Below are 21049 nucleotides of genomic sequence, written 5' to 3' on the forward strand. Positions count from 1 at the left end.
TGTGAAATGTGTCGGGTACCAGCGCTCTGGCCCTGGTCGTCTGAAGCCAAGCTCAGGTCCATGGGCAAATCTGAGGTTGGGAAGGATGCTTTAGAAAGACCTTTGGGTGTTTATGTTTCCCCTTCAGACAGGTGAGTAGATTTAGTAAAAGTTACTCAAAGCACTCTCTGTTTCAACCTTTCATGTTCTCCTGAGTGTCTGAGACCCCCTTGGGAACCGGGGGATGAAGGGCGGCACAAAGCCACAAATGTGAAACACCCCTTTTTATACAAAAATAACCGCTTGAATTGCCATGTACATCACAAGGCTTATTCCCAGTTGCATTCTCTGTTGGACTGATTCTTTTCATTCCCTACTCTAGAAACTTTCCTCACTTTAAAAACCTTTCTTAAATTTTTATTTAGTTTTTATTGATATACAGTCAGTTTACAATGTTGTGTCAATTTCTGGTGTACAGCATAGTGTTTCAGTCATACATATACATACAGATATTCCTTTTCAAGTTCTTTTTCATTATTAGGTTACTATGAGATATTGAATATAGTTCCCTATGCTATACGGTATCAATTTGTTATTTATTTTATATATAGTAGTTAGTATCTGCAAATCTTGAGGTCCCAATTTATCCCTTCCCAACCCTTTTTCTCCCTTGGTAACATAAGTTTGCTTTCTATGTCTGTGAGTCTGTTTCTGTTTTGTAAATATGTTCATTTGTGTCATTTTTTCTCTTTTTTTTTTTTTTTAGATTCCTCATTTTTAAATGCCTGTATCTGTTGCTTTATTTTTAAAAAGCCTTTCCTATACATTGACTTTGGGTTTTTCCACACCCTTGAATGGCTGGCTTTATTATTATCATCTTCATTTTGCAAAAGTTCAAACAAAAGTTCAAGAAGACAGCTGGCAAAGTGGAAAAACTTTGTGGTCTTTAAATCCTGGATCCTTGTGTGACTCGGCACATGTTATCTGGAGACAAAACAGCGTGGCCTCAGACCAACAAGAGCAGCAGTGAAGGAGATCAGTGAAATGGGGCTGCAGGCTCCACACTGCTCATTTTAATGGTAGAAACTGTGCATCTGTGATTTGCCTGATGTGGTGATCGTGGGTATATTCGTGAGAGGAAACACCAAAAAACCAACTGAACCAATCACTAGCTGGCTGGGAGTCCCGCCAGCAGAGGAGGGGGCTGCTTGCGGGGCTGGCTGTTACCTTCAGTTTGCTCTCTAATGCATGTTCCATTTCAAATGTGGTACTCACAGTAGGGTGGAGGGGGAGGGTACAGCTCAGGGGTAGACTGCATGCCTAGCACGCACGAGGTCCTGGGTTCAATCCCCAGCACCTCCATTAAAATAAATAAATAAACCTAGTGATCCCCCGCCCCTGCCAAAAAAAAAAAAGAAGAAATAAGTGATGACAGAATAAAAACTTCAAAAAAAAAAAGTGGCACTCTCTCTTACCTTTTATTTCGGCATTCTCACTCCTGGGAATTTCCCCTAGGGACATAATTCAACGGAAAGAAAAGGCCATATGCATGAAGATGTGGTTGCAGCTTTATCTATAATAGCAAAATATTGGAAAGACTCAATGCCATTTACATAGCAATACCTAAACGATAGTGGATCAATTTGATAGCATATTATGCAGCAACAGATACAATGATTATAACGATTCTGTAGAAAAATGGAAAATACCATAATGTTAAGCATAAAAAACAGAATAAAAAAAAAGGCTGGCTACAGTTTGGTGAAAATCTGTTTTTGTACAAAGACTGGAAAACATGAAGATAGTGGATTGGTTATACATGAGTCTTTCTGAACACTTAGTGATAATGTTATTTTCAACTTCCTCAAAGGGTCTGGAATAGAAAATTCCACTGCTTTCTGACTGGTTGAGATCTGAAAGTAAACACATACACAGTTTTTTAGCACTGCTTTATTAGAAAAATTTTGTGTGATGTAAGTAACTGTACAATGAATCGTCCTGGAACAGAAAGATGAGATGAGTCAAGGTGATAAAAATGTTTCTATCACCCACATCCTAGAAGTCAAAAGAAAAATGTTAAATATCCAACCATGGCTTGGATCACAGTTTTAATTTCACATAACGAAAAGTAAATTTCATGAAGTAATAAATTATATAATAAAATTCAAAGATTAGATAAGGTGAGGTTATTAAACATGAGTATCAAATCGTTTATACAAGGAGGCATTAACCAATGGGCACAATGTTGCTTCCTGAAATGCTTTCTGAAAAATACCAATTGGATGGGGATTTTCAAGAAAATCTGCATGATGTCAGGCAGTAAGTGGTTGTTCCTGGCATGGCGTTTGAGGTGGATGGGGAATGAACGATTGGTGAGGACGGTGATGGGTGGTAGGCTCAGATTCTCTGATTCTCAAGGCAGGATTCCCAAGGTGGACATGTGTTCTTTTTATTTTTTTTTTTAATGGAGGGACTGGGGATTGAACACAGGACCTCGTGCATGCTAAGCACGTGCTCTACCACTGAGCTATACACCCCTGCCCCCAACATGTGTTCTTAAGCGAGCAAATATGCTCCATGGCTCATAGTCCCCAAAAGACATTACAAGTACGCTAGGAAGAACACAGTTAGAAGCATTCTACCTGTCCCCAAATGCCGCTGCCAGTCCACTGCCCTCCACCTCCGTGCTGTGGGGTACATTAGCAGTCTCCTAAGGCTCAATTTCACCAACTACAAACACCCACCCTGTAAGACTGAAATGAGGATTAAAGGCGATAATGATTAGAAAGGTCTTAGGACAGTCCCAGCGCCCCCATGTGAGCCTCTCCATGCTCCTGGGGCGGGGAAACCAGCCCTACTGCCCAGGAAGAAAAGCTCCCAACGTTACACGTTAACTTGATTTGAGGAAGATCATTATGATGTTGAAATTTCAGGATGTAGGAAGGAACCAGGACTGTTACTGACTCGGAAGACGCCCCGCTAAGTCGGGCTGGAGGAAGTGCATGAGTGGCCATTTGGATGCCGGCATCTCAGCACGGAGGACCCTGTAATATCTCATCTGTTCTCTCGCACGGGCCACAGTGGACTCAGACCCAAAGCCATCATTCTCCACCTGCACCTTTGCTTGTGGTCTTGATTGTCTCCACGAAAGCTTGGATTTGTGTCCTTATTGCTTTGCTGCTTTTAGATTCAAGCTCTCATCTCTTTTGAGGTTGCCCTGCAGACACTGCCCTAGGGTTTGAGATGTACAGTCCTGGGTCTTCTAGGGTCACAGTGACTGAAGAGGGGCTTGTCCTGAGAAGGTCAGAGGGTCAGAGGAAACACCCTGGCCTCGGGCAGGCTTCCTGGCTGCCTCTGACAACAGCATAGACTGCGGATGAGCTGAGCTTGTAGTTAAAGCATCATTCACCTGCCTGGGTCAGGGTCTCAACAAGGAAATGGGCACACTGCCCACTGGAGGCACTGGAGACCCCTTATTTGGGGCACACTCAGACAGTAATTAGCTTCTAGAATTTTCAAGGCATAATGACCTATCAGAATTATTCATGATGGTACCTGAGTAATAGAAAACGCTCGGGTTAGTGACTGTTAAGATGTCTTGTGGGGCTTGTTAAAACAACGCTTGTCAAAGTAGGGATTTATTAGAGACAGTCTTGACTCGTCCCAAATTTTGCTTCACTGGAATTAATTCAAGGACTCAAGAATTCCATGTGCCATGTGACTTGTACATAATATTTTTTTAGACATGATTATAAATAATTTAGGCATTTGCTCTATTATTGAAAAACCAAACACTCCTGGAACAAACTAATTATACGTCTTAAAATACGTATAGTGTATTTTTTAATGCTCAGCAGAAAACTGTCAGAAACACAATGAGAAAATTCATGTTGTGCTTTTGCTTCATTCCCTGGACCCTGGTCACTTGCTGGCTTAAGCAGGGGCATCTTCTGATGGAAGACGGAAGCGCCACACAGCACAGAAGGCTTAGCAAAGAAGCAGGTGCCTCCCAGGAATGCCAGTGTGACTTCGGGAAATGACAGAGATCGTTCGGTGTCCCTGGATCCGAATGAAGACAGGAGCATCACTGTTCTGTGGGTATTAACGAGACAGAAGTGCAAAAAGACCGATTAGTCGATTACACTTCCCAAGTACGGCAAGGAGGGATGAAGCTCAACCCTGCGAAGGGTTCGGGTTTGGTCTCTAACACACATGTATAAGTGATGTAAATCAGCGTTCGGACCACAACTCCCCCAGAGAATGCAGCTCTGCACAACACTAGACTGATGTGCTATGAAATGAAATGAAATGAAATGAAGTGAAAAAAAAGCTATGAGCCATTAAACTTGGGAAGTTAGCGGCTGGAAAAGATCAGGAGGGCTCACAGGCTGACATGCTAATTGCGCCTGGCTCTGCAAGCGGAGACCATGGCGAGGCACGTTTCCCAAAGGGGCCTGAGCCACAGGAGCGCTGTGGGTCTTTGGGGCATCTCTCGAGGCTGCCTTCCTCGGTGCACTTTGGGAAGTGCTGCCTAATTGTGCTCAGCCTGTTTTACAGCTGCCTGAGCCGGGACAGGCTTGCGATGCCCCATGTCACTGAGTATACTGTCTTACTGAGTACAGCTCTGCTTTACTGAGTGCTACAGTGGTTTACTGAGTACAGCTCTGCTTTACTGAGTACTACAGTGCTTTACTGAGTACTACAGTGCTTTACTGAGGACTACAGTGCTTTACTGAGTGCTATAGTGCTTTACTGAGTATGGCTCTGCTTTACTGAGTAGCGCACTGCTGAGAACTATACTGCCTCATTGGATACCAGACTGCACTGATGGTTTCCACCTCCACGTCCTGCCTGGTACTGAGTGAAACCAGTTCAGGAGGGAAACAGGAGAGGCTCGAAAGTTTAAATACATCACCTGACCCATTCCTGCCCCCTCCTCCCTTCCTGCTCTCATTGTAGGTGGATTTCAGAATTTCCTGATGAATTTTCAGGGGCCCCATGCTGGGGAGACAGGCATTGTCACCACAGAAGAACCGCAAGGCTGCCCATGAGAGGCTGTTACTTTAAAAAAAAAAAAATCTTTCAGTTTTCATCTTGATTCTTCTGAGATTACAGAGAATTGCAGGGGAAGGAAGGAGAAAAACCGCTCAGTCCAGACTCAGGTTAATTAGCTCCCTTATATCCTGTGCCTGGAAGGAAAATGTAACAGGTACACATGTTTGGTTTCTTTCTTAGAGCTTCTTAAATCAGGAGATGCTTTAATTGCGGCAGAAAGCAAGATGGTACAGGAAAAGGGACATTTTTCTAGCAGAACTCACCCCACCTTCTGCCTGACGGGGACTGAAAGGAAAAGACTTTTCAAGTCCGGTGTGGGACGCTCCTGTTAGTGACACAGTCAAGGTGCCCCTTGACTGGCATTTAGAAGGGAATCAGCAGATCACTGCCCCGCCTTATTCCAACTGGCTCCCTGATCTCAGTCCCAGGACAGCGAATGTGGACCACCTTCCTCCTGGGCGACATCCGGGCTCCGCGTCTCCATCACTGGTCCATCACATCGGCTTTGCAGCGGAGGCGGAAGAGGCCCCCTGAGCACCCGTGTCGATGACGTGGTCACTCACCCTCCTTCCCCCATCCTGTCACGCCTCAGGCCTGTGACTCCTGGATGCCAGCTGTCACACAGGAAGCAGCGGGCTCCCTCTCTCCCACCTCCTTTGCCGGCTGGAGCTGCAGGATCATGGCCTGCAGAGTCTCCTTCACCATCTGGAGCTCCCTCTTGAGAGACTGTGCACATATTGTTAAGGAACACATGTGAAGGTGACGGGCGGCCCCTGCAGCCTCCGAGGGGCCTGGTAGGAGCCACGTGCCTGCTGGCAACAGATGGGCCCGGCTGTCTAATTGCACTTTCAAGTTCTTCCAAATTGTAGGAATTAAATATTAATACAAAAGTGTCTTTTAAGAGGGATTGGGATTTCAACGAGGCCTGGGGTCATGAACTATCTCAAGTAAGGCGTCCAAAAGGGAAAGGAAGAGTCAGCTCTTAGACCAAGACAGATGGCAAACGGGCTGCTCTAAGGTGTATGGTCAGCGTGACGGTAATTCCCGCTAAACCCCCACGGGGGCAGGGCAACTGTCTCATCCCAGTGCTCGGACTGCGGAAGGGGCAGGCGGCGGGAAATCGGAGCCTCCTGGAGCAATCCAGGGTTTGGGGCCGCCATAGGTCCAGACTCAGAGTCAGGAGTTACAGTCCCTGTTGGTCAGTCACCTGCCTTGTCACCTGTGCAAATCACTCTCAGCCTCAGTTTTCTCATGAAACAATGACTTCTAAACCACTTCAGATTCTAATCTGCTGACCCGTGGTATTATACTCCCAGGTACTTGCAAAATAGCTATTCAGGGCACCCAAGATTTGACGGAGTGCAGGGAGCTTGCTTTTTCTGGGTTGGTTAGTTGGTTTTTCTCTAAACTGTTGGGTTCCTAGTTTCTTAATCTGTAAAGTTATGTCACATAGAGATAAAACAATCACAGAGAACTTAGCAAATAATTATATGGAATAAATAAGGCTGTTTAAGCTGGGGGAACATTTAACCAATGGTGGTTTTTCTGTCTATCCAGTTAGACCCCTCTGTTCTTTCCTTTTGTACCTGTAGTCCGAACAGTTCTAAGACAGGTACAGGATGAGAGATGGATTGAATTCTTTTAATTCAATCAGTAAACTGACTGAACTTTATCCAACAGAAACTAAGAGAAAACATAGACGTGTGTTAACACCACTGAAGTGCTGGTAAATCACCACATGAGGTCAGACCATTTGAATATCACGAGATCAGACATGGGGAAAACAGAAAGCTGTGGGGAGAGTAGTTTGCAGAAATCTCACTGTTCCCAGATGTCTGCAAACAGATCCCAGCGTTGCTTTATCCAAGTACAATGTCAATGCAATGTCAAGAGAAAGAGACGCCTTAGGTTATGACGAAAGAAAGCATCCTTTTTCCTTTTTTAAATAAGGAACTCCAGAGGATCTTGGGAATTATGCAAATGAACCTGTCCTAAGCCAAAAATGCAGAACCACCTGACAAGCTTTCGGCAGCTTTTCATCCTCTTAAAGCTTCGCCAGATTTCATCATTACGTAATTTACACACATTTACTACAATGATTAACTCCTTGCACGTGAACTTGGGGGAATAAGGGCGTAAGGGAAGGAAGTATCCAATACTTGTCCATTTTCTCTTTTTTTCTTTTTGAGAAGGCTTCGTTTCCCTCCATTTCTCAGGACAGCTCTTGCTGAGCTTTTATGAAAACACACAGGACTTTATACAAGGAACAGCATAAGTGGTCCCAGACGGACAACCAAGCTGCAAATTAATCACGAAGTTCTGCTACACTGACAAAGAGTAAGCAAGGAGCTTAAGCGGCTTATGAATCTCAACACACTCCTGAGACTTCGTCACCTTTGATACGCAGCCCGGGACTCCCGGCCCCTCTCTGTGATCTGCTCAATGACAGCAAAGGTTTTCCGAGAGAGACACTGAACCAAAACGAGATGCTTCTTAAAGAATTCTTAAAAGAATGCATAAAATTTCTTCTATGGGCAGAACACACTGAAAACGTTTTAGAAAAGAGAGTGAGAGAGAAGCCACAAGAGAAAATGACTAAATTATCATCTAAGGTAACATCAGCCCCTCAAATGTCAATCTCCACGGGCACAGGGAGGAGTGAGAGGGCGGGGAGTAGAGGGTCTCACCACCAGCTGGGGGAAGCCGGCCAGTCACTTCATGCTTTAATTGTCTCACTTACAAAATGCAGATTCGCATGCCTTCTGCACGGGGCTGGGGTTAAAAACATTTTTTTTTTTCTTGTGAGATTATAAAGCTTTTTGTGAGGCACCACGAGATTTAAGGTTTATTTGCTGATGCAGCAGAGGTAGCAAACAGCTCCGGTTCTGTCTAAGCAGGGCTAGACATCAGAAATCCTGGAAACCTCAATTTAGTGAGCCTATGGAGTCATACTCATCAAAATGATTAAAATCATGTTTTTATTTACAACTACCTCTCTCTAATCAATTCGCCTGTATGATTCCATACTACATGTGAGTTCCAAAACATTCTGAATGTACTTATACAAAAGGGAGTCCAGGAGAAAATGTGGAGTGGAGGGGGGGGGAAGCAAGCTGCAGAACAATTTGTGTGCAATGATCCTAATTTTGCCAAAAAAAAAAAAAAAAAGAAAGAAAGAAAAAGACTACAGAGATAAGCCATTTCTGGCTAGAAGGCACCTTAGGAGGACACAGAGGTGGACTTCTAGATACTGGTACTGGGAGGGAGATAGAGTTCCTTTTTCTCCCCCCATACTTCTGTAATATTCACGGTGGATGTGCGTCCTTTCATACTTTCATATTTAAATCAATGTGTTTACCAAAAAAAAAAAAAACAAAAACAAAAACAAAAAACCACACTGGAAATATTTCCCCAGTAAGCATCTGGGCAAATAAAAGTGTAGCCAGAGTTCCTCATTCTTCCCTTCACTTTGTTCAGATATTCAGGCATATCCAGAGCTCCTACTGTGTGCTCAGACACCGTCTGGAGGCGGGAACTATGGGAGTGAAAGGAACAAAGTCACCGCCATCCTGGCGCTGACCTGCGTGAGCGGAAAATGAACACACGTGGGCACGTGGCTAGATCGGGAGTCGGGAGCCATGGGAGGGTTTGGAGCAGGGGAGGGTCATGATCACTCTGGCTGCTTTAATCCTTAATAGAGTAAAAGGTGCGAGGGCAGAAATATGGAAATAAGAGGAGGCAAAAAAAGATGATAGTTTGGAGGCAGTGGAGATGCCACGAGGTGGTCAGATTCTGGGTGTTTTTTGAAGACAGAGCCAACAGCACACGGTAGTGGACTCGGTCTAGAATGTTGGAAGAAGGAAGGGGCATCAAGAGTGGCTCTCAGATTTCTCTCTAAGCCATGAACTGGGAAAAGACTTGCAGTTTATCAAAAAGGAGGAGACTTGGGAATGAGTCTGGTTTTCGGGGCGGGAAGGGGGAGGAATTGGATTTTGGACACGTTAAGTTGGAAAAGCCCATTTGTCAGCCAAGTGGAGGTGCTGAGTAGGAAGTGGATGTGAGTGTGAAGGTCAGGAGCGGTCCAGGCTACAGACGTGCCCTTGGAGGTTATGCTGAAAACCTTTTTTGCAATATTTTCTCACTGACTTACAGAAAAATAAACTATCTCTTTGATACATCTCACTAAAATCTTAAGGCTACTAAGAGGTAGAGTAGGACTAGATCAGATTTTCTCCTTGCTGTCCAACAAGCTCATGGTCAAAGCCAATGGATATATTTGACCTTGATTTTTGTCAAAGTGCTGAACAAATAAAGTAAAACTCCAGCACTGGAATTTATGTATATATGACAGAGAGGTTCACTACATCTACGTGCAAAACAGGTCTCAAACGAGTTAAATGATTCTTAGAATGTCTCTCCATCGAACCCTCTCTAGCTAAGTATGTATACAGTTCTCCTGTAACAGATATGCCACCAGACATCTGTGGCATCTACGAAAATTAGCACATTAATTACAACAGTGGCACCAGGATGGGCGTGCCAATGTCTTTAAAAACACTTTTGGAACGAAAGACCATTCCTTACTACCTTGAGATAGACTACACATGTATTCGGTAAGTGCATAACTTCTTGATAGCAAAGTTGTGCAGATTTGTGTTTGCAATGAGTGAAGGGAAACATGTTCCACAGATGTCTTCCGGTGGCGAGGCAGTCTTGTCCTTTAGGGCAGTCGTGTGCAAAGGTCCTCAAATGCTTTCAAGGGGGTCTTTTGTTTATATATAAAAACAATCGAAGATCTGTCCAATGGTGTCAGTGGAGTGTTATAAAACAGATAAACAATGTCCTACTGTAGAGCACAGGGAACTGTATTCAATTCCTTGTAATAACCTATAATGAAAAAGACTATGAAAAGAAATATATGTGTGTATAACTGAATCACTATGCTGTGCACCAGAAATTAACACAACATTGTAAACTGACTATACTTCAATTAAAAAAAAAAAAAAACAAGCAAAAAGCAATTGAATGTTTTCCTGCCAATGGAGATTCCAGGCAGATTGTTTTAGTCAAAAATAGGTCTTCATTTGTCTGACCTAGTTTGCTTCAAAAAGAAACAACAATACATCCTTGGAAACAGCTTTTCATTTGCTAGATTCTTTCTTCTTATCAACAGGGATTCCTCTGCAGCCACCACTGCCACAGTGCTGGGAATTCTCCTTCGTGGAACAGCCAAAGGTGAGGAACACAATTGCTGAAGAGCAAAGAGCAAATTCTCGCCCACACACGCCCTGCTTCAGTGGATGTGATGGCGGTGAGCACACGCTCTCCTAGGCTCCCTCTTCCCCCCGCATTACAGTGCGCCAACTCCTCCTCTTCCCGCCCCACTTCCATGGGTGGGGGCCCGAGGGTGGCCCTGGACACCAGAAGCGCATCAGCCCAGCATACACAATGCTTAACAGCAAACTCCTAGGGTCCCCATCTTCTCATCTATAACACACATGGAGCCCCGTGTTTTTCAGCTTTTTAGCTCTAGAAGCAGAAAGCATTTCCAAGGAGACAGAGCAAGTTCCCCAAACTCTCATTACCTTTGTCTCCTTAAGCTGCACATCTGAAAATGCCCTTTAAGGGGATGATGTGGTGTGTGTGCTGCGCCTGGATGTATTCAGGCTATTTGCAGCCATCGGGTACCACCAAAACGAACTGACTGGGCACCACGCATCCCAAATAAGGAAAGAGAAGAGAATTCCAGGAGGCTTTCCCAGACGGGGATGTAAATAGAGCCACAGATAGAATCAGTCTGTCCCCATCTCTTCTGTGACTCAGAGGCAGGCAGAACTACCCTGTGGGGTCTGAAATATTCGAGCAGTGTCCCAGTCCCGGGCGCACTTCTGTTCTTTTGAAAGTGCATTGTAGAAGCTGAAGGAGAAAAAGTAAGCAAAATCTCTGTGAAAAAAATAAAAATCCGCCGAACTCAGATGGTTTGCGCTTCAAGTGTTTCAAACGTGGAGGAGCCATTCCACACCCTCAACATGTTTTTCAAAACCTACCTGCTAATTAGGACCCCAAATGGCTGTGAAATTGTACTAGAGACTCGGGCTAGCGCTCCTGGAAACCCTGGCTTGAGTGGCAGTGCAGTCACACCTCCCCTCCTCGCCTCAGACACCAGGCGTGTCACCTCTGGGAGGCTGGCTTTTCCAATTAATGGTGCAGACTCTTAGATGCTGGGCGCCGCGGCGGCTGAAGGGCTGGTGTCACTGTTTGGTCGCGCTACGTGTAATTCACTGAGCCTGTCAAGACAATGAAGAGACCAGCCCTGTCTCCTCCCCCTTCTCCGATCTGTCAACCCAGGGTCTTCTCCATAAAAGCAGGAGACCCCCAGCAGGCTGCCTGTGGCTCTGATGTTAAGTCAGGGTACCCGGAGGGTCTGTTTGAAAACAACTCCACTGCTGGCGACTGGCCCACCCTCTGCTGATACTACACTAACCGTGCTTTCTCATGCACATGCCTTATGCAAAGTTCCCTGCCTGCCACACAGGGAACGAGCGTCCATAGCACCCAAGACTTGAAACTTCTGAACCTGGACGTCCGACGTGGACTCAGGTTAATCAGATGCATCCCGCATCTAATGCATGGGCGGCTCTGGCCGAGCACTTAATGGAATCAAACAAAAATATTACCCTTGCTGGGAAATGCTTCTGCGTTGTTGACAGCGAGCTGTTTCTTTCATTCAGACTCAGCTTTGTCTCTTTGATCAAAAATGGGAACACAAAACAGTCGGAGTTTGGCTGGAGGATTCCAGCAGCCCCTTTGAATCTCCAGATCAGTTCTAATTTGAAACGAGCGCTTTGGTTTGTGTAAGAAGCCTCCGCAGAGTAAAGATGTCTTTCTATCTTAGGGCATCACGTTCCACTCAAATCCAAGCACCGCTTCTTATGAATTCAAAGATGCCTTCTGCGTATTTACCTGCAATCCCTGACACCCAACAAAGCCAGGGTTTCAGAGGAAAGTCGGGGTTGAAATCTATGTTGTGGTGTAGATTTTATTTGAGGGGAGTGGGTGACTTCACTACCTAAGCTTGTGTTTCCCAATCTTGGTTTGGCACAGTCCCTCTGTGTCTCCACTTTCCCCAGCAAGGATGAGCAAAAGTCTCACAAAAACGTAGCTTTGTTAGGTAGTTAGATAAGTGGGGGCACCAGACAGAAAGATGGGGAGAAGGGGGGTGGTCTGGAAGACGGCGGTGTGCCTGCCTCTGGCATAAAGGGGCTTTACCTCCTCTAAATGAGCGCCAGCAAGAAACCAGTTAGAACTCGGCAGCCGCAACTGTGAAGTAGCAACAAGGACCTAACCAGACATGACCCAGCGCTCACTGTAGTGTAATTAACACTGTGGTTTAGCGCCGCCCCCCACCATGGGCTTTCCTGTGTGCATCATGGGCAAGGACATGGGGAAAGGGGGACAAGCATGACTAAGAACTCCAGGGGCGAGAGCCGTCCGTCAATCAAGAGCCCACCTCTAAGCGAGGGTGTGAGAGGAGGGGGCAAACCAAGCCCGCTGCTGTGTGCCCTGGGATCAGCCCACCTCCTGTTCCTGGGGTGTCCTTTCCCTTTGCTAATAAATCCTTTCAAATCTTTTGCTACACAGCACTTCTGTCTCGCATCTGAATTCTTATCTTTCAGGTAAGACAGGAACTGGGGTCTTTCCTCTTCCTCTTTTTGGGGTAACAACTTCACTCAACAACTTTTATTACAGCTTAAAATTTTCATAGTAAAATTTTATGTACGTTCCGCATGTTCCGCAGAACAGGCTTGTCCATCTACTTAGAGGCATAGCTGCTTCCTGTGTGGCCAAGAAGGGCCAGGGGATGGGGTGGCTGGAAGATTCCACCATTCCCCAGAAATGACTTTGGACCAGCTGTGTCATTTCTAAGCCTCAGTTTTGTCAACTGTCAAGTAGGAACAATAATCCCTATCTATGAACAGCAGTTTTATTTGAATCAATAGAATCAATTGACTTTTCATGTAAGTCATTGTGTAGTTACCAATCAGTTCTTTCAAGCATTTATGCAAAACAGTTGAATCAGCCTATCTTGAAACCTCATATAAAAATGAGATGTAGATCAGCTTGTGACAAAGACTTTAAGAATGATTTTCTACCTAAAACCAAGCACTTGACCGTATATAAGAACTGCGTTAAACATACTTTCTGAACATAGTCTCGTTTAGTCCTCATGAAAACCTTAGAGGTACGTGGTATTATCTGAATTGTACGGATGAGGAAGTTGATGCTTAGAGTGGCTTTATCAGTTGTCCGTGATTCCACGGCTACTGAATCTGGCTTGGATTGGCTGTGAGAAAACTAAAAAGGTCTTACTTACGCACAGCTCTGTCCCCTCTCAGCCTCCTCCCCACAACCCAAATCTACTCAAGAAAAAAAAAATTCTCTAGAATGAAACTAACCTTCTGGAAAATTGCTAAACAAGGGACTAACACAACCTCCGACCTGCTACCGGAGCCCACCACAAGCCCGGGGTGTTTCCCACGGGAAACAAGCCCACCTGCCGGGGTGGGGCCAGAAAGCCCTCCAAACGCACTGGCTCTCTGCCTGGCGCTGCTCCCAGGCGCCAGCCACAGATAGTCACTTGCCGTCTGCCGGAGGCCACGCCCCCTGATAACTGCTCAGATCTGCGCTCCATGAATGTGGAGTACACAAAAGCACAAAACAGAATTGCCTCTACTGTTTCTTTGGCCGACCTTCTAATAAGAGCTTAAACATTAGTTCATAGGAGGCAGGAAGTTATGGAAAACAGAAGATCTGCTTTTAAAAGTCTACCTTGAGTAATGTGGCAACAATCACGGATTAAGCTGAAGAAATTTCCTGCTAAGTTTAATAAGCAAGGTGAAAGATTTAAGGTTATAAAGAGGAAGGAAACATAGCATTGAATCTGTCATTAAACTGCAGATCTGAATACTTGTGGTTAAGATTCATCCTTGACCATTCAGAGCTATTAAAAATACACAGACTTACACACACACACACACACACACACATAAGATAAAGTATGGTAAGAACTGGTCTTTTGGAAAGTAAGACAGCAACAAGAAGCCAAATCCAAAACAGCTGCGTTTCTCACAAATACCTCTAATAAAAGTCATACTACTGGGTAGGATGCGAACAGAGAAGTTCTTTCATCTAGAGGAGTGTCAGCTTGTGACTACAGGTTACGCCGAGCCATTGAAAACACTCTCTGTGCTCTACAGCAGGACCTTGCTGTTTATCTGCTCTGTATACAGTAGTTAGTATCTGCCAATCCCACACTCCCAGGTTCTCCCTCCCTCCCCCCTGCCCTTCTGGTAACCAGAAGGTTTTTTTCTGTCTATCTGTGAGTCTCCTTCTGTTTTGGAATGAAGTTCATTTGTGTCATTTTTTATTCTTACTTTTTATTGAAGTGTAGTTGATTTACAATGTTAGTTTCAGGTGTACACAAAGCGACTCAGTTATAGGTACACATACAAATGTATATATTTTTCCAGGTCCTTTTCCATTATGGCTCATTACAAGAAATTGAATCTAGTTCCCTGTGCTATGCAGCAGGCCCTTGTTGTTTATCTATTTTACATACAGTAATGTGTGTCTATTAATCCCAAACTCCTAACCTATCCCTCCCCACTTCCCATCCCCCCATTTATGTCATTTTTTAGACACATTCAGTGGCTTGTATGCAACCTATAAAGAGAGCGAGTATGGAAAAGAATATGTACGTATGTATAACTGGATCACTATGCTGTATTCCGGAAACTAATACAACATAGTAAATCAACTGTACTTCAATTAAAAAAATAATAATAATTTTATTTAATTTTTAAAACTTGTGATTAAATAACTAAAAGATATAGGACGGGGCTGTGTATCCCTTTATCCATCCTGTGCCCACTCATCTGTCCTCAGAAGAGCTACCCGGAGGCAAACTGACTGCACCCACAGACCAGCAGGAGGTCCAGGGCTCCACGCGAACCCACACCTAAGCCAGTCGAGTCCCGTGACAGCTTGCCCACTGGCAACCAGTTTTGTTGATGAACGTACTTGCAGGTGTGACATCAAGTGCATCCAGTCTTGTACAAGAAAAAACTGGAAAGGAGCGATCCAAAGTCCTGTTAGTTGTGCTATTTTTCTGCCCATTACATGGCGGAATTGTAAGGTAAAGAAAACCGAAGCTGGACTTGGGTTTCTCGATATTACGAAAGCCCCTAGGAAACTGAGCCAGTCAGACCCATGACCCTTTGAACCCTGCACATCCAGTTCACATCCTATGAAAACTTCATTTTCTTTGGCTTCACTGTGTGCATGTCTGGAACTCACTGATATTTTTAGTTGTCAGATCAGTTAATCATCACATATGTTGACTATCAAGAACTGGAGAGAAGACATTGTGAACTGGATAATCTCAGAAATCAGAGGTAGGCTGATCTATAAATAGTAGCAGCATCTATTTGCTTCCACCTGCAGAGGCATGGGGAAGGGATTTTTTTTAAGACTTTCTTTTACAAAATAACCTAAAACAGGTGCTTAATCTGCCAGATTAAAAAGGATATGAATGAGGTCTTCATCGTGACTGTGGATCGCTGTGTGAAGCTGATCGTCTAGGTACAATAACTTCTTGCCTATGGCTTCGCATTTTTCTCCAAGTTCTGCAGAAAGGATGTAGGAGTCCTGGCCAGAGAAAAAGAAAAAGATCGTGTGTAAGTGACAGATTTTTTCAGGGCCATGAGCACATCTGTAACTGACCCAGGGGTCCACAAGGGGAAGATTTCCCTGCAGAGTTCCACCAGCTTCTGCACCCCATTCAAATTGTGCCAGAACCTTCGTCTTTTCTGGAGGTCATCCTTGAGAGGACACGAACAGGTTTCAGGTTATGACCGAATGAGAAACTGTGTCTATGTAGCTGCACAGTTTACCTCCCATATCTGGTCATTTCAAAGAGACATTTCCAGTATATCAACTCCTAAAATGGGTTCATAAAGGGGAAGCCTGAGTGTTTAAGCTGTATCCCCGAGGAAACTCACAATATAACAGGAATTCTAACGAAAGAGGGACTGGGCAAGTCACAGGAGCAACTGGGCTGACCTGTAAGAACAAAAGATGTTCCTTTGTGGGGGTCAGGGGTCTAATAGGGCACTGAACATGTGTTTCCATGCTGCTCACAGCCCCTGAAAGCAAGAATATTAAGGAGACTTTCAGTGCCATAGCTGTGTATTATATGCACAGCCCCTGCCACCGCCAGCAATGGTATTAATTTTCTCTCTCCCTTGCTGGACCATATCCCCAGAAGAGCAAGGACAATGGATGCCAAGCCCTGTATGAGTCTGGACGATGATGTCTTGCTCGGGCTGGGGCCAGAGCTCCTGGCGCAATGTCAGACACATGGTGGGCACATGGCATTCGTTGGTTCTATGAATGAATGAACAGCCGCTTCTCAGAGCTCCCTCCTTCTCAAGTGTTTCCCCTTCATACTTCCATCCCACACATGAACCAGCCAAGAGCCCTCAGACCCAGTCAGACCCAAGACCCTTTGCACCTGCACAGAACTGTAACAGAAAAGAACAAATCTGACTCCATATTAGATCTGTTTCTTTAGCTCTAACCCTGTGCTCTGTTTCCCTTGCTGAGTCATGCTGGCTCTGCACCTTTTGTAAAAGAATGTTGCCTAGAGCCTGAAATAGGCAGGAGAGCCCATTCTCAAGGCTCTGACCTTTAAGGGTATAACACTTTCCCATTCATATAAAGATAAAAAGTTGCAGAATAGAAAATAACATTTGTCTTGTTGGAGGTTTATGGGGGCACCATGACCTGACCTAGGTGGACAGCTGCAAGAACAAAGGATTAGACACCAAGAAGTTTGCAACAACCAACCACACCCCCTCCCCTTTTAGTATAAAACGAGCCTGAATTCTGACTTGGGGAAGCTGGTTCTCCAGGACATTAGTCCCCCATCTTCTCAGTCTGCTGGCTTTCTGAATAAAGTCATTATTCCTTGCTCCAACACCTCATCTCCTGATTTATTGGTCAGTTGTGTGGTGAGCAGAAAGAGTTTGGACTCGGTAACAAAACCACCACAGAGCAGAGATGAAAACTCTGCCCTTCCACAACATGGCACTAGGCCCATCCTTCATTTGGTCCCCTCCGCCCCCTTCTCTGCAACCCGACTGTGCCAACTGATCCGACCCTCATTGCCTTCCATCACACTGTTCTTCCTGCCTGTGCCCCCTCTTCCTTTCCTTCAAGGCCCCCAAACAGTGTTTCCACCTGTAGCATAGATTCTGATGTATGTCAGTTTCTCACAAGAGACTGTAAGCTCCTTGGGGGCAGGGGCCCTGGGTGATTCATTCATCCCGGGCCCTCAGTGTGATCCTTGGCATGGATTTTTAAAAAGAAAAGAATACACAAGGTCCAGAAAATAAGGAAAGAAAATAGAGACTCTAAGAATAAAGGAAACAGGGGAAAAGGCAGCATTATGCTTTGTGAGATAAGCCAGAGAAAGACAAATACTGTATGATACTAGTTCTATGTGGAACCTTAAAAAGCTGAACTGGTAGAAACACAAAGTAGAGTGGTTGGTGGTTGCCAGGGGCTGAGGGTGCGGGAATTGGAGAAATGATATTAAAATTGCAGTTAAAAGATGAGTAAGATTTGGATCTAATGCATAGCATGGTGATTGCAGCCAACAATACTATACTGTATTATATAATTCAAAAATGCAAAGAGACTAGAGTTTAAATGTTCTCACTACAAAAAAGAAATGGTATGTGTCAACAGAGGTGTTAGCTAAAGCTCCAGCGGTAATCAGTTGCATAGGGATGTATCAAACCAACACGCTGCCCACCTTTAACTTACACAATGTTATATGTCAGTTATATCACAATAAAATTATAATAAACAAACGAATAAATAAAATACATAAGCAGCAAAAGTGAGCTCAGAATTAAAATTTAACCAAATGGAAAAGTAATATTTCACCAACAAATAGCAAAAAGTCTTAGGTCCACTAAAAATAATTTTGCCTAAGGGACACAATTAAGACACATATTCAAACTAAACTGCAGAGTTGCTACAAAAGCTGCAATTAGCATCCAACAAAAACAACAAAATGCCCAGGTGTGGTGACATTTTAAAAGTCCTTGGAGATCAGGAGTTATATAATATTATAACCGGAGTCCAAGAATAGCCATTTAGTCCAGTTATGTAAGTTAACATTCACCATATTAATTCCAGAGGGCTCTAAAGCTTATATCCCAAATGATCAAGTACATTAGGAGAAAACAGTGCTGATGGGAACTATAAATAACTACAGTAAATATTGGAGAAATCTAATAGACTGCAAATAAATGAATGTACCAGAGAAATCTAGAGACAGCAACATACAATTTGGGGGACAAATGGACACAATTCTACAAGAAGGCACGTGAACCACGCATGAAGGTTTGCTCATCATCGACCACAGCAGTGACAATGAGAAAAAAAAAAAAAGCACATATATAAAAATCCCATATACACTAATTCTAAAAGTGGTAACATCATCATTCGAAGATGCAAAATTACAGAGCAGACAAATTACATGGAAGCTGAGACAATGAGCAATAAGTAATGCCATCATAGTGCGTGAACTAAATGAGACACCAAGAAAAAGAACATCTGGAGAAGAATGACTGACAGCGGCAAAAACCAGTCATACACGAAGGAGAAAAACAGTGTGAGTGGGAAAAGACACACGACTGAGAACACACTTGCAAGAGACAAAAAAGCGTAGAATCAGAACATGGAAGAACCAAGGAATTTAAAACATTCTTTGATGGAATCAAATGATTCAACCCTCCTCTTGAGGCTAAAACAAATATAAATCAAAGCGGAGTGAAAACCATTTAAAATATGGCTTTACATGTTCCCCCAAACACATAATCCCTGCCTGTTTTCCTTTTTAAATTATGTACAGATTGATAGTAACTCCATCAATTTGGGAAAGCAACTTTAGACCAGAAACTTTCAATTGTTTTTATATCCTATGATCCAATATTCCCCTTCTGGAAATCTATCAAAAAGAAAATTTATGTATTTTCATTTAAGTGATTTTTATTAAGCATTTTTAATATGTATAGAAAAATCTTCATCATGTATGTTTGAAATATATTTTAGTAATGCAAAATAATTGCATTAAAACTATGAGAAAGTAGAAATAACATAAATGCCCAACAATAAAGGGGATGAGTAAACTAAGTTCTGATGTATTCAATTTGTATTTAGCCTTTAATGGAATTTTAATACAAGAATATTTAATGAGGAGGAAATACGCAAATAGGCAAAGCACTAAACTAATAACAATCATTATTTGGAAGGGCCGTATTGCAGCACATTTTTATTTTTGTCTCTGTACTCTGTTGTATTTTCCACTTCTCTGAATAATAAAGGAAAAAGTTACTAAGAACACTAATTTGAATCATAATGGTAAGGTACGGAAGAAATATACCTGAATATTTTTAAAAAAAACATTCTTAAAGATTAAAAAGCACAAAGAGGTAGAAGGAAATGAACTCAGCGAGCTCAATTTTCTCTGATCAGTAACAGATCCTACTGGCACTCCCTCAAGGGGCTGCTCCTCCCAGTTACGGATGCTCCCCCGGGCTCCTGCACCAACCACTACTTGTTGATCTGAGAAGATGCTGACCGTGACTTGGGTCAGCATCCTCTGAGTGGTTTATGGCTTTATACCGTGATGCGCTCTCACAGAATCTTGGGAATAGAATTAGTTTAAGACCTAACACTGGGAAGTGCCAGCTGATCAGAAGGCAGATTGACATGTTTTATCAATCTGACGAAGAATTCTGCTCTGTCCGAAGCAACCCCATCCGTCCACGGAGGGCAGGACAGGACCAGAGTCATGAGTATCAGAGGGACAAAGTTGCTGAGGTCCTGCCTGTTAACCCTCCACTTCGGGGGGCTGCAGAATTTCCTTGTCTGTTTCCATATGGTGCCCGAGCATCACAAAGTGCATGTGTATCCATAGCAACAGTGCCTTCCGGAACCTTGCCCCCCTGCCATCAACAGTTTATTACTTCTCCTCCTTGAACTTGGATGGGCCTTTAAGGACCCTCTGATGGAAAGAACACTGTGGAAGTGGCATGCCTGACTTCCAAAGCTAGATCATACTAGGTGACACGTCTTCTCAGCTCACTTGCCCTAGAACCCAGTCTCCATGTCGTGAGGAAGCCCAGGCCACCTGGACAGGCCAGGTATAGGAGTCTGGTTGAGAATCTCAGCTCAAGCCCCTGCCAACAGTCAGGTATGGGAGGGACTGAGTCTTTTAACAATTTCAGGCTCCACCTTCACATGATCTAGCGAATACCCAGACATTGTGGGACCAAGAGAGTCTCCCCACAGTGCCCTGTCCAAATTCCTGACCCAAGGAGCCGTGAATCTAATACATGGTTGTCTTAAATCCCTAAGTTGGGGGTGATCTGTTATGCAGGCATAGTAACTTAAACAGATGAATACATGGGTATCCCCTACGCAGAATCCCACCTGGACGGACAAGACCATTGCAAAATGCTAGTGAGAAGTGCACCCTCACTGGTCCCTGGATGGACTGGATTTTGAAGCTTGTAAAAAATGCTAATGCCCAGACTTTTCTCAGGATGGGAAGCTCCTAGCTATGCTGGGAACTGTGGCCGTGAGGCTGAAAAGTACAAGACAGGGCTTTCCGTGAGTGGCCATTGCCGCTGGTCACTTGTCCCCAGATCCCTGGCTTCTGGTCAATTGTGCAGGCACGTATTTGCTTGCATTACGACCAATGGGACCTCACTTCGGGAGAAATGACTCTTTAGTGGACCCTGCACAGCAAGATGCTTCCATTACAAGAGGCAGGAGGGTAAGAGACAAATGGATTCCTGTCTCGGGATCTCACACTCACGTTGGGGGCACACTCACTGTGTGGGATGAAGGACAAAATCGCCACCCTGCTTAAACGATT

At 44.1% G+C, this 21049-nt stretch overlaps 1 protein-coding gene across 3 annotated transcripts in view; it reads right to left on the bottom strand.

Annotated features, from left to right (window-relative positions):
- Nucleotides 1-417: 417 nt before the first annotated feature.
- DISC1 (DISC1 scaffold protein) overlaps nt 418-21049 on the bottom strand; it is a 314908-nt gene continuing 294276 nt past the window's right edge. The window contains exons 12-14 of one of the 3 annotated variants that reach the window (XR_012509909.1): nt 15623-15741; nt 5303-5761; nt 418-4071 (exon numbers count right to left, since the gene is read on the bottom strand). Coding sequence is in view for 1 of the 3 variants with exons in the window: in XM_074373156.1 (XP_074229257.1) it covers nt 5623-5761; nt 15623-15741 (258 nt within the window). In the remaining 2 variants the exon portion in view is untranslated. Of the gene's footprint in view, nt 4072-5297; nt 5762-15622; nt 15742-21049 lie in introns of all 3 variants that reach the window. The other 2 variants (XR_012509908.1, XM_074373156.1) reach the window with 2 other exon arrangements.

This window comes from Camelus bactrianus, chromosome 11 (genome assembly GCF_048773025.1).
Source record: "Camelus bactrianus isolate YW-2024 breed Bactrian camel chromosome 11, ASM4877302v1, whole genome shotgun sequence".
Classification (NCBI taxonomy): Eukaryota; Metazoa; Chordata; class Mammalia; order Artiodactyla; family Camelidae; genus Camelus; species Camelus bactrianus.